Source organism: Notolepis coatsorum, assembly GCF_963971535.1.
Source record: "Notolepis coatsorum genome assembly, chromosome: 10".
Classification (NCBI taxonomy): domain Eukaryota; kingdom Metazoa; phylum Chordata; class Actinopteri; order Aulopiformes; family Paralepididae; genus Notolepis; species Notolepis coatsorum.
The window spans coordinates 27139815-27154132 of NC_140174.1; the positions used below are offsets into that span (position 1 = coordinate 27139815).

The 14318-nt window shown below is 41.1% G+C and overlaps 1 protein-coding gene across 1 annotated transcript in view; it reads left to right on the forward strand.

Annotated features, from left to right (window-relative positions):
* Positions 1–1138: 1138 nt before the first annotated feature.
* Positions 1139–14318, forward strand: part of slc39a11 (solute carrier family 39, member 11) — a 318449-nt gene continuing 305269 nt past the window's right edge. Inside the window, exons 1-3 of the mRNA XM_084322684.1 lie at positions 1139–1241; positions 2285–2402; positions 12716–12754. Of these exons, the coding sequence (XP_084178810.1) occupies positions 2295–2402; positions 12716–12754 (147 nt within the window). The 5' untranslated portion in view covers positions 1139–1241; positions 2285–2294. The remainder of the gene's footprint in view (positions 1242–2284; positions 2403–12715; positions 12755–14318) is intronic.

A 14318-nucleotide genomic window follows, 5' to 3' on the forward strand; every position in this document is an offset into this window, starting at 1 on the left:
TCGCACCAAACGACCAAATCAAATTCCTTGTATGTGTAAACTACTTGGCAATAAAGACCTTTCTGATTCTGATTTTATGGAGCTGTAATTAACACAAGGATCCAATTTCCTTTTTTTTTGGATGCGTCTGAAATTATGTGCAAAAAAACAGCACTGTTTTTTGATGCCCCTTCAAAGCACTTCATGGCAGTTCAACATTGTAACCTATTGATTTACTCTGGCAGGGTTGACTGCTAAATTGATTGTACTTAATTTGATTCAAAACTCCTTGCCCTCATGCATAATTTTGCAATGAAGAATATCCCTATCGCACACGAAACAACTTGATTTATTCAGCAATTATGGTACAAAGCTATCGAGGTCTGCTGGCCAGTACCATACCTATAAATCTAACAATCGATGTTTTGAAAAAATGATGGATAGCAGGTATGCTTTTTTAGTTTTTGCAGTGAATTGACCCTCTGGCAGCAAGGCATTGGGGTAAATAGCTGCCAATATACTTTTTAGGGTTGTTTTCTACACAAGCGCCTGCTGTAAAATGTGTAATGAAATCTATTACACAACCCCTTGCCTGTGATTTATGGCGTTAGATGTTCACGACGGAGCCAATTTACTGTTCAGGTCAAGTCTGCCCGCTCCCCTGAACACTAAATCAATCAATCAATCAATCAATCAATCAATCAATCAATCAATCAATCAATCAATCAATCAATCAATAAATCAATCAATCAATCAATCAATCAATCAATCAATCAATCACTAATGGTGTTACATGCAACAGTGATATAATGATCAGTGGGAGACCACTTTGACAACAACATATATATGAATATTGCTTTTACGTTATATCAATATATCATTCATTTAAAGTATAAATATCATGTAATATATTTTAAGTTCCAGTAGGACTCGCAGGTTAAATGTTTTACGCAAAAAGTGTTTTGAGGGCTCAAAATATGATAACAACATAATAACCGACTTCTACTTTCATCCAGAATCCAATTTTTAACGTATTTGGCCTGCCAGCACTGCTGAAAAATAAATTGGGCCTGAATGAAGTCAGCGTGGCTGCTTGTCTTGTAAACCATAGATATCTATGTTGTAAACGACACGCTCCCGCTGCCCAGTGAAATTGCGATTGGACCAATAGGCTCCGAGGAGAGGCGGGACTCCGGCTGTCACAGACACGTGTACAGGGAAGCAGGAAGTAAATACACAGAACTCGCAGTGCCAGTGAAACAGTAAGTGAACATATGTAATACTGCGATATACACAGGCAAAATGCGAAAATGGGACAATCATTCACTTTTCCGAGTGTGTTCTCTACCGTGCCGTAGAAGCGCGACGTAGCGAGACCGAACAGAGTTAACGTTGATTCCTGGTAACTTTACTAGGCAAGCAGGTGCCTGTGTGTAGAGACAGACAATTGCATTCATACTCATTGGATTAATTGTATTCGCATGAATTGGTGTTGAGCTGCTTGTGTATGTCAACAGTATTGTATTATATGGCTGCTACTTTGCTGCCGTCAATGATATGTCATGCTTACTAGTTACTACAGTGCTACTAACTACAGTGCTACTACTACTAACTACATTACAAGACAAGACTCTTTTTCACAATACACCTGGCCTGCCTACCTTTTCACGTTGTGACTCAGCAGCATTTAAGGGTGGTTTGTTTGCCAGTCATGAACCAGTAGCTAGATTAACATCACCACTATGAATTGAAAATGGGGGACCCTGATGTAAACAAGACAAACGTCTTTCTCTGGTCTGCATCCCCTTAACAATTGTGTGTATTGAGCCGTACTGTATTGTACCCATTCTGCAATCTGTTAAATAACGTTTTCATTCATTCATTCATTCACCCTGGCCTGGAGTAGCAAGTTCTTTGACAAACAAGGTTTGTTTTGTTTGTGTGAAAACAAATAGAATTGTGTGTGTGTGTGTGTGTGTGTGTGTGTGTGTGTGTGGGGGGGGATGTTTAGTGAGGGCACGGCAGCCTTACTGCATGCAAATTCTGCCTCCAGCATTCTCCCACTCCTTACTTATTCTGGTCTCTTAACTAGTGACTCCCGTCACAGGAAATGGCTCACACTTTTACCGTCCTGTGGGGTTCAGATGTCACATGTGGACTTCGTTGTTTAGTAAAAGGTCTTCTCAAGGGTCAGGGTGAGGTGAGTGTAAAGTTTAGGGTTTAAAACAAGGGATGCCGAGGGTAGTATGTTTTGAATTAGCGGTTGATGTAATGAACGGGAATGAATGTGTGTGTGTGTGTCCAGGTTGGGCACCATGTTGGTCGGCTACAGCCCTGTGACCCAGGCCCTACTGGGGACCCTCTTCACCTGGGGCCTGACTGCAGCCGGAGCCGCCCTAGTCTTCATCTTCTCCAGCAGACAGGTAAGGAGGACCCAACGCCCCCAAAGCCACACCTGGAGACATGTAGGCTAATGAGAGGAAAGCAAAGTCCCAGAACTACCAAGGTGCTTTAACACTTTCAGAGCCGGCCGTGTTTTCCTTTTTACCCCCTTGAATGCCCATCATCCACTTCAATGTTAGCGTTAATATCGCTTAATCTATGTTTTAAATTATGGCTATGTGTCTAATCTGCCCGTCGCTTATCAATGACTCATTTTCCAGTCAACATTGTCGAAGCGGATTGTTTTTTTATCGGTTCATTTCCGTTTTATAGCATCTTGAAAAGCCCTCGTTTTCAAGGAAAATTTAAATATTCCATAATAAACGGAATATTCTAGAATACACAAAAAACATTCAAATTTTTCGGCCTATTTATGAATCGTTTTCAAATAAACGCTAGATTATTGATAGTATATGTGTATGGTCAGGCATTAAAGCGTTCCGTCTCCAGACGGATTTCCGTCAATTTGATTGGGGAGATCCGTCCATTTGATTTGTAGTCTGACGGAATTGGCTACCTTGGTATAATATGATTTGTAGATGCATACAGATTTAAACAAAATTCAGCCAATCAGAGGCGCCAAATAGCATCTTTTTTTCGCGCCGCCCCAAGCAGAGTCATCACTCAGCGACCCGAGAGACAGGACGCTGCTCGCTCCGCGGTTGCAGCTGGAGGGCTATTGGAGTGACATTTGCGAGGTCTGAGAGGTCTGTCCGCCACATGGCGGCTAACAAAATAGTAATGTAAAATAATTACGACAGTCGTCTTTTTTGCAGCCAAGTCGCGCATCAACTCTCCTTGTTTACAGACGTCACAGCCACCACGCTGCTTGCACTCGCTGCTATAACGATTTAGCTAACGTGAGCTAATAGCGTCGGTTAAATGGAAGGAGTAAGCCGGCCACTAAAAAGAAAAACCACCGCGGTTTTCTCAGACGAAAAGGATGAGCAGCACCACCCAACAAAAGAACTTTTGAGTGGAAGTTTGAAGATAGCGGTGTTTCAAGGGACTGGCTAGGCTACTGCGGGCTGTAGAGTGGTGAGTTAACTTGTTCCGTGTGCCGCAAGTATGTCAAAATAAATAACGGAAACAACACATTTGTCATTGTTATGTTAACAGTTACTTCAAGTTCACAGTACAAATACGTGAGTCCCCTGTTGTGGTTGTGAGTCACCTTTATTAGCTTAACTCCGTAGCAACATCACACAGGTGTATCTGTGTAGTCAGTCTCCTCTCCACCGTATATTCTCTCCCCACCATATGTATCTTTTTCTACCAGCCCCTCCTCCTAATGTACAGTCTCCTCCCCATCATAATGTATATAATCTCTGTTAGGATCTATGGCTAACATTGATTACTGAATATTTGCATATCATATATGTCACAAATGTAACATTACTATATACCTGTAGTATGTCCCTACTATGCCATAAATGTCCTGATGTCAATGTTGTGTAATGTCATAAATGTTACTATGAATTGAAAATGGGGGACCCTGATGATGTAAACAAGACGAAAGTCTTTCTCTGGTGTGCATCCCCTTAACAATTGTGTGTATTCAGCTGTACTGTATTGTACCCATTCTGCAATCTGTTAAATATTGATTGATTGAACATTTTATTAACAGAATGGGTACAATACAGTACAGCTCAATACATACAATTGTTAAGGGGATGCAGACCAAAGAAATACTTTCATCTTGTTTACATCAGGGTCCCCCATTTTCAATTCATAGTGACATTTATGACATAGGGACATACATGACTTACACTTAGAGGTATATAGTACTGTTACATTTGTCACATATACGATATGCAAATATACAGTACTGTTACCCAGAGATCCTAACAGTAAATATATACATATGATGAGGAGGAGACTGTACATTAGGAGGGGGTGGGTGGGTGGAAAAAAATATATACAAACGGTGGGGAGGAGACTGTCCATTGTTGTTGTGGCATAATTGCGAAATGTGTTTAGTCCCTTGTTTGTATGATAACAAGCCATTTAGTTCATGGTTCTTCAAAGTAATGGGAAAGGGGTGCTAGCTCGCCATCAATCAGAAGCTAGCCACAAGACTTGCATTCAAGCCTCCCTGCCTGGCACAACAACCACAACAGTAGGGTCTATAGTCAGTCAGGACAGTAGCTCTACAAGTAGGCTCCCTTAAAACGCTAACGCTATTAAAAAAAAATGCAGTGGAGGTTAAAATAAGAATATGACTTGGCCTGAAAAAAAGTTCAGTCAGGAGATTTTTTTTTGCTTTAATCCCTGTGTACGTATGCACGCTATATAGGCGATCTGATATCTGATCTGATATATTTCCTGATCGCTCGCACAGCCAAACAGCCATATCACATATAGGGGAAACGCGTATAGCTCCGTGAAAACAGGTCTGATTATCCTAAGACTGGTAAAATAGATTCCTTACCTGAGATCAGATGGTATCCAAACAGATTATTCCAATTCCTGATCGCCATTCCAAAAATCAATCCTTTTATTGATCCAATGCTACATACTGTAAACACATATTCCACGCTGTTCTGATGCTCCACAATGAATCCGATCGGCTCGGGGTACATGTGGTAAAATGTGGATTCCGGATTTTTTCCCCCATCCATTTTCATTGAGTCCATTCCAAAAGGGTGCATTACCATCTGGGAGACGATAGGGGGCGCTTTTTTCACATCTGAGCTCCTGATGGGGCTGGTTTCCCAACGGTAGACTCGGTTGATAAAAAAATAAAATGATAATTGTCGTGCTGGGCATTCAGGGGGCGGGCTGATAACACGTGTTATGTCGTCCGTGGCATCCAAAGTGTTAATCATACAGTGTTGCCCCACACATTCTTAGGTCATTTTAACCCTTCAGATGAAGACAGTTTTGTAATAATAATAATACACTTTATTTCTATAACACCTTTCATGCAAGAATTGCAGCCCAAAGTGCTTTAACAGCAGTAATGTAGACATAAAATATGCATTCAATTTGCATAACATTTGCATAAATATAGAGAGGCATAAAATGAGCATTGAGAATCGACCAAATAAAAGCAATGCATTAAGTGCAGACCTAAAATGAGCATAAAATAGACAATAAAAGCAGTGCAATAAAATAGCTCATTTACAGTACAAACAATCATAATCATAGTTGAAAGTATTCAGACGAGCCATGTAGCAAAGGTAGAATCTGTGATGTTGTCAAACAGCGACCTCTAGGCAAAAGAGCCCTGCTTGGTATTGCACTTTGTTTATATTTTTTGTTTTGTGAGCCTGAAGTGTGGCCAGCAGTAGCGCAACCACTCCCCTTTACCCATTCAAATCCAACCCACACATCAGACCAAAACAAAACATGTAAACAAAGGGCTTGAGATAGGTCAATTCACTGGGGACGCACCGATGACTGAGTCCTAAACTTTCACTATCGGCCAATACCAAGTACAGACTGGATCTATCGCTTTTACTGAACAGTATTGACTTATACCACCCGTTTGGGGTTATTAGACAAGAGGTTAAGTAGCCTACATTTTGCTACATTAGCGAGATTTAACATGCTTTCTTTGTCAGAAATGCAGCAGATCAAGTCCTGTTGCATTTGATGGGGGTGGGGTGACACAGGTGGGGGCGGGGCAGGCAGTAGACTCACTAACATAAGACATGTTCATAACACAAGGAGCATTAATCATAACTACCTACCTCATACTATAGTCTACCTATATAACTGTATGATAGCATGTACAATAGTGCTGTATACTGTATATGCATTTATATTTACCACATATATATATCCATATCTGTCTAAATATACCTGCATATAATCCTTCTATATCCCTACTTATACACCTGCATATAACCCATATATGCAGGTGTATAAGTACAACTCATGTACAATAATACTTTATACACCATATATATGTATTTATCCTTACCTATATATATATATATATATATATATATATATATATATATATATATATATATATATATATATATCTGTCTGTACATACCTGCATACAATCCTTTTTACATATCTGTAGATACTATATCTATCTGTACATATCCCTTACCTACTCTTACGAGTTACGAGGGGGTTGACGAGACAGCCTTGGCTCCCCCCTCCAGCACGCATACGAGTTAGCTGCCATCACCAACGTGAGGCGCTGGGGAGGGGGCTGGGGGTGGCGGGGCCGCATGCCACTCTTATCTCCAAGAGGGCCTTCGACTCCAGCAGCTCTCAGTTCGACCTTGGAGTTGTCCAGGAATTTGTTTTGGCTGACTGACTGGCAACATTTCCCCAGTCACGTCGATTTAAATTTGATTTTGAGTAGAGTGAATTATAACTTTATTGGTTTGAGTGGAGTGAGTTTTAACAACTCCGTCCAAATGACTGAATGCATTAGTCCAAGTGTCCAAGTGTCTTAATCAGTTCATTTTGGTAGGTCCTGTGCGCGGTAAACAGATCCAAAATCTTCTTATTGCAATCCCAAAAGCTTCGATAATCCAAATGACTGTACATATTAATACTACAACTCTGTACATACATCTGATTAACACTACTACTCAGTAGTACTAATTTATATATTTTATACCCAGTTTAACTCAATCAGCGCCGTCCACATATACGTGTTTGTCCGCCAATCGAATAACGCCAACCACGTGTATATATACGTTATTGGATTGTTATTTCTTTTATTCACTATTTCCATTCATAAATCATCCAGGAAGGCTGTGTGACCATTATGGAAGGACTCTGAGATCGCAAAAGTACAATACCGCCGCCTGGTGGTATGCGGCCGATGTTGCACTCCATTTGATACTCTGTGTATCTCTCTGTGCGTCGATGAAAGTCATCCGGGCGGAGTTTTCTAGTAACATGGATCAATATCTTCACCCGATCGCATTGAATAGTTTTCGGGACGCCCGATTCATTATGCTACATGGATCAATATCTTTTTTTTTCTCACTTGATTCGATACTCGGTAGTACCGACGTGTTTCGGTTTGGTACCTCAAAAGTACCGAATTCGGTACCCATCCCTAATGATGGGACATAATATACCATCATATGCCTTTGAATTTTTTATTGTAGCGTGTATAGGGACGAAATGCCAATACTTATACCATACTTATATTCACCACGGTATAAAACGGGAATGTATGGATGGAAAAAATATTCCTTTTTCACATCTTGAACGATAGATACTCGATGTCAAATAGGCCATAGTATTGCATATATAGCTATAATATTTAAATAGTTATAGCCCTGCAAACAAGGTGAGAAACTCCCACAGTTTACAGCGGTGGCGGTAGCTACTACAGGATGAGGCTAATCCCTGTTACACTTGCGCTCTTTTCATTGTGCTGTACTTGTGCTGTATAATGACAATACATTTGAATCTAATCTAATCTAATCATTGTTAACCTGTTTGTGTCCATCTGGCCTATAGTGGATAAGAAACACTGACGCGGTCATCTGAACTCTGACCTAGGGCTGGGCGATATAACGATAACGATAAATATCGTGATATATTTTAATAATCGATATCGAATATCGAAATAAATAAAAAATCGAAAAATCGTTTTTTTTTATATATATATTTTTTTTCCTCTTTTTTTTTTTTTTACCTGCAACAGGGCAGTTTTAAAACCAGAGACAGTGGACAGACTTGTCTTTCTTGCCTGCAACTTAAAGTAATGGCTTTGCTTGTCCAAATGACAATACTGACCAAATTGAGATTTATTTTTCTCTTGTCCATTTATTTTGTTTGCTTTCTAATTTAAAATACAGTTTGAAACCGTCTGTACACAGTAGGCTATGTGCAGGGCTGTACGCTAAGCTTTTTCACTAGGGGCACACTTGCCCCTAAATGAGAAATTTAGGGGCAAAAAATATTTTTTAGGGGCACATTTTTAAATAACAATTTTACCATTATTTATATCGATTGTTTTTGATTTAAAAAAAAAGAAAAAAATTTTTTTATATAATTTTTTTTTAATAAAATATATATATTATATAATCATACTTGTAGTTGTATTATCTGCGAGACATCGCCACCACGCAACAAGTCTAAATGCTCGCTATATGCAACCAGCTCCACTGTCTGTGTGTACTCTAGTAGCCTCCAGCTACGGCCAGGATTCCCCGGAGCTGCAGCTGGACCCTATACTGTAGCCTCCAGCTACGGCCAGGATTCTCCGGCGCTGCAGCTGGACCCTATTGACTATATTCAGCGTGCCCTCAGCCAGGGCTCCAGACTAACTTTTTTCACCACCGTCCCAAAACCGTCCCGAAATACAATTTTAACCGTCCCAAAGTGAATGTAACCGTCCCAAAAATCAAATGTAGTTTCTTTACTTTGGTTTTGTCGTCTATAGTTGTTATTGCCATAAGAAACACCATTCAGAGAAGGGGAGAATAAATTGATTTAGTCAAAAGGCTCCCATGGTGGAAAGATTTCACAAGAATAATTATAATAAATGTAAAAAAAAAGTGTTTAACAAGGTGCTAGTATAGGGATATTTGGTCACGGTGCTGTTATAGTCAACCAATTGGAGCCATCTTGATTATTCCTTCCATAGGAAAATATATTTAAATGTATTTGTATTTTATTTCGTTTTAGTTTTTTTTGTTATTACAAATGTGTGTTTATGGTTGAAAATGTTAGAGATAAATAAAGATCAAATCAAATCTAACTGAATAAGTTATCCCTCTTCTAACAAGAAAGAAAAACTTAGTTTAGCTTTAAACTATATAATGTCATTGCGTCCAGAGATTCCACCTTTGATAACTAAAGTAATGACACTTGACTAGTAATGAAACATGTCCCTTAGATCGCGCTGTCCTCCTGAGTCCTGGTCGATATTGATAACTGCTGCTAAATTCCAGCGGGCCCTCCTCACTGAATATGGATTCATTGTGTAGCTGCAGAGTGAAGTTTGCCTATAGCCTGTCGTCTATTTCTCCGCGTTCGTTTAGATAAATGTAACGTTATGCCAATTAACTCGCAATGGTAGTAACATTACGTGTTAGTATAGAATCGAATAGAAATCCTTTAATAATCAGTGGCAGTCTGCACGTTAGTCAGTAACGTTAGCTAGCAATAAGCAGCTATAACTAGAACGCGTTGATAACTGTATACAGTTCCAATAGACTAACATTACACTTCTGTGATTTAAATGTGTCCTCACCTTAGACTCAGGGGTAGTATTGCTGGATGCAGTTCCCTGTTGGTCATTTTGGGTCTGTGTTTATCCTCTTCAAATAGCGCAGCATGTTTGCGGTGCTCTCGTCACTGAGAGGATGCCACAGTATAGCGTTTTTTTTTTTTTTTTTTTATAACATTCTGATCTTTCCGCGGTTCTTGTACAGTGGTCTCGTGCCGTGCGACTGTCAATTACCAGCTGTCATTCACTGTGTCAACCAGGGTTAAATACCAGTGGAGAAAGCCTAGGTAAGAGAGATTTCCCTCACCTGTTAACACGTTTTTCTTTTTTGATGCGAGATTCATTTGGGGTGTGACGCTGCTGCAGCGCGACTGGTTGATGAGGTGGGTAGGAGCTTGATGCTGGATTAGCGTATGGCTGCATTGGGAGGCGGAGATAGTCATTGGATTTGGCAAATCACGCTACGTTTAGACTTCAGTGAACTTAGTCAGCACGAGACATTCACCATTTGACAGCAATATATGCGCGCATTGACAGTCGGCCAATTGACATTTCCTGTGAAAAAAATCCTCTCCGTCCCGGTTGCGTCCCAGCAAAGATTTCTGTTCGTCCCAAATCAATATTTGATCGTCCCCGGGACGACGGGACATCGTTAGTCTCGAGCCCTGCCCTCAGCTCGAATACGCATCGACTCAGTGTTATAACTAGACATTGATATCAGGAGCTATCTGAACTATTTAGTTTAATGGGACGTTTCGTTTTGAACAGTAAGCTAACGCGAGCTATCATGCACTACTAGACTTACTGGAGCATTTGTTGATAGCTATCAGTAGCTAGCCGGCTGGCAGGCTCACCGAGGTCCCAGTCCCACTAGAGACTAGTGTTTACAACAGCCACGGGTGCGCGAGGGAGGAGGAGCAGCAGACGCCGCAGCTCTCTCCGTGTGTCTGAGTTCAGTTAACGCGTCGAAAATATGAAGCAATACTAACGTTACTTTTCTTCATAGCTAAATCAGACAGTCAGCCAGTCTATCAGAGTGAGTGCTCAGTCGATTGTTCCCGCTGATCATACCTGCTGAGTGCTCACTGCTCAGCTCGCGTGAGTGACGGCATCGCGTCATCACACGCCTTGGATAATTTAGGAGTGAAATGCGAATGCAAGGCTTGAAAGCACTACTCGCAAGCCCGCCCCCAGATAATATTTACCAATCGCAACGGCCAATTAAAGGGGCAATTCGCGACGAGATCATCGCAGTGTACAGCCCTGATGTGTGCTAGCAGAACTTGACTCCAGTCACGAGTCACGGTGCACATGTGCGGTGGTTTGTCCACCAAAAAAGCGCCAAAAGATCGAAAATAAACTAGCAGAGCCAGAACTGTTCAACCCCCCTGGAGCCACAGCCAGCAGCGAAGCCGGTTTACTTTCGCTTTTAAACCAGCTGCAGCTTGAGAACTGGAGTGTGAGGGGATGTAACACTAAAGATGGCGACAATGACAAAGAATTGCTGCAAAATAAACATACATCTGTTGTTATCGTTATCGCGATATGATTTTTTTCCATATCGCCCAGCCCTACTCTGACCTCATGTTAAAAAGGAAACGCAGATTATATTCAAGCCTGCATGTTTTAGCAATAACCCCCTCCCCCTGTCAGGGCTCTCAGAAATATATTTGAGAATGGTTTCACTTTTAATTACTTGAGGTGCACTTGGTTTTACTCTCCAGTCTCATAAACGACCTATGAGCCTCTGCAGTCGTACAATCACTTGTGAAGAGAATACTAAAGAGCTAAATACTGATACGCTCCACTTAGTTTACATGGCCACTTTTCATTTCATTTCACTTCAAACCTTTATTTCAACTCGAAAGGCAACCAAGGTTTCCCTCATTTACAGTCACTTTGAGTGCACATACAGAAATAAGCAAAAAAAGAATAGCATATAAAATCACAGAACATATAAAATCATAACAAAGAGCCAACAAGACAAGGCAAAAGGTTGGAGATCAAGGTTTTAAACTCTGCAACAGAGGGGAGAATCTCAAGCGTTAAGGACTGTTGGAGTTCATTCCATGAGCATTTTACATGGCAACTTGATATGAATGAAGGCAGGGTAAAGCAGCCCTTTAAAGCCCATATAGCTAGGAGCTTGTCTGATTACAGGATAGTACTCTAATTACAGGATAGTAAGTACTCTAATCTAGTCTAATCTAATCTTCATATAGCATCTCTATAGGGAGGTGTAGTGGTTACGTGATTGCTGTTTCCGGCCGGGCCACCCCATTGCCCATTTCTAAATTGTCTGGTAAATTGCATGGTGTACCTTTCTGCGTATTCATCCACAATCTATAGCTCAACATGAAAATATTCGCAATTAATCGTAAAAATAAATCGCAGAATTTTTGGATGGTACATTTGAACATGAGCGGTGCTTTCTCAAAGCCAAACTACAACTTGATGTGAAACGGGGAGTTTCTGTGGGAAAGGTGGCTGTGAGATCATCCACAGGGAGGTCTCCTGGGATGAAGGCTACATTTCTGTTTGAGAGCTGAGGACAATAAAGAATAAAAAAAACAATACAAAACAAAGCCCTTAAACATGCTGGGGGTTCACAAAATCAATATCCCATTCCTTGTGTTTGGATGAGCTCCAAGCTTCAGTTATTTTTGTTTCTCGATTTGAGAAGCAATTTCACAAATACTGGTTCGACTGCGTTAAACCACAGTAACACGGCATTCTTTATTGCCTATATTTACTGTAACGTAATTATTATAACCGATATGTCATAATCTGCACCTTTGTTTACACTGTTTATTTATTTCACATAAAAAAATTCAGAGTTAATTGTATTGTTTACACTATTTATTTTTTAGTATTTGATGAAAAAGACAAAAGTTTACCACCAGTAGTAAATCCACTGTCTCTGACTTGACCAAGAGGGTACATTATTATTTTATTTACTCTTCCTTTGTTTGGCAGCTGACGACAGTATTGCAGAGGTTGACACTAGGCTTAGAGCTGCCTTCTACCTTTCATGAGTCATAGCACTGTGAGTGTTTCATACCATTGATTTATTTCTCTCTCTCTCCCGCCCTCTCTTTTTCTCTTTCTTGTCTCCTTCTCTTCCCCCTTCAGAAACGCATCTTGGATGGAAGTTTGGGGTTCGCTGCTGGGGTGAGTGAACGTGCTTTTGAACCTACTGACGCACACATGCACACACGCACGCACGCACGCACGCACGTACGTATGCACGCACACACACGCACGCACACACACACACACGCACACACACACACACGCACGCACGCACGCACGCACGCACGCACGCACGCACGCACGCACACACACACACACACACAATCACACACAATCACACCTTGCACATTATTTCCAACCCACGTCCTCCTCACATAGGATGCCCCTCACTGCCAACAGTTGAAAACATGGAAGAGAGCTCTGGCTGGCTCTCCCTGACTCTCGCTCTCTCCTGCCAAACCAGTTTTCCACTCGTCTCAGGATGAGTGGCACTCCGATGTTACGGCCCTTTGCTCGAGTCTAAACCTTCTAGATGGAAGTGTGAATTTCGAGGGATTTTCTTTGGGCCATCGCACAGCAGTCCTTCCATGGTGAAAACAAAAACTAAGCCTTGCGATTAACCTGTTATCTCGTTAAGAATCGTAATGCCTCTGAATCGCATCCATCCATGCGGTTAAGCCCCTGGGGGGGACAAGTCAGATAAGTAAGGTAATAAAGACTAAACGATAAGACGGCGTGTGTCCACCGCGACTTACAAGTTCTGTACAACAAGTCAGCAGGAAGGGTACAACTCTGGCAGCTAAGCTAAGTAAGATTGTTGGTCAAACAGTGTGGAACTTGAGTGCTACAGTCTTGAGTGCATAGTACAGTAGTATAGACATATAGCATAGTAGGTAGTAATATAGGCAAGGTAGATTACTTAGTAGCAAAGTGCATAATAGTAAAAGACAGTACAAAGGTTTAGGGCTGCAACGATTAGTCGACATAATCGGCGACATCGATTATAAAAAATCGTCGACGAGGAATTGTTGCGTCGATTAGTCATTACATTTTTTTTTTTTTTTTGCACTACCTATCTTTGTGAAAGTGGCTTCTCAGCTCTGGTCCAGCCAGCTGAAGACTTCTTAGCTTAACATAACAGACCGACAGTAAGTTTGGGGGAACTAATGGGATAACTGGGGATGTTGTTTGGTCCTGACAAGAGTCTCAAAGCAACTCTGAGGTCATGCTCAATGTCCAATCTGTTCCTCTGCTCTGTCTTCAGCTGGACCAGAGCTGAGAAGCCACTTTCACAAAGATAGGTAGTGCAAAATAAATATATATTTTATATATAATTGTTTTTCGATTAGTCGACTAATCGAAAAAATTATCGACAGATTAGTCGACTACCAAAATAGTCATTAGTTGCAGCCCTACAAAGGTTAGTCATTAAAATTATAAAAAAATTCAGATATTGATTGAAGTGTGTTTTTAGTCGACACGAAAATTTGGCAGGTCCTGCTGGAGTTCGCTCCACCATTGTGGAGCGAGGACTGAGAATAGCCTGCTTCTCTTTGAAGACCTCCCAGGAGCTCAGATAGGAGTGGTTCTGAGGCGGCCAGAAGATGCAGAGCGTAGGGGTCTTGAGGGTGTGTAGTTAGAAGATGCAGAGTGTAGGGGTCTTGAGCATGTATAGTTAGAGGATGCAGAGCGTAGGGGTCTT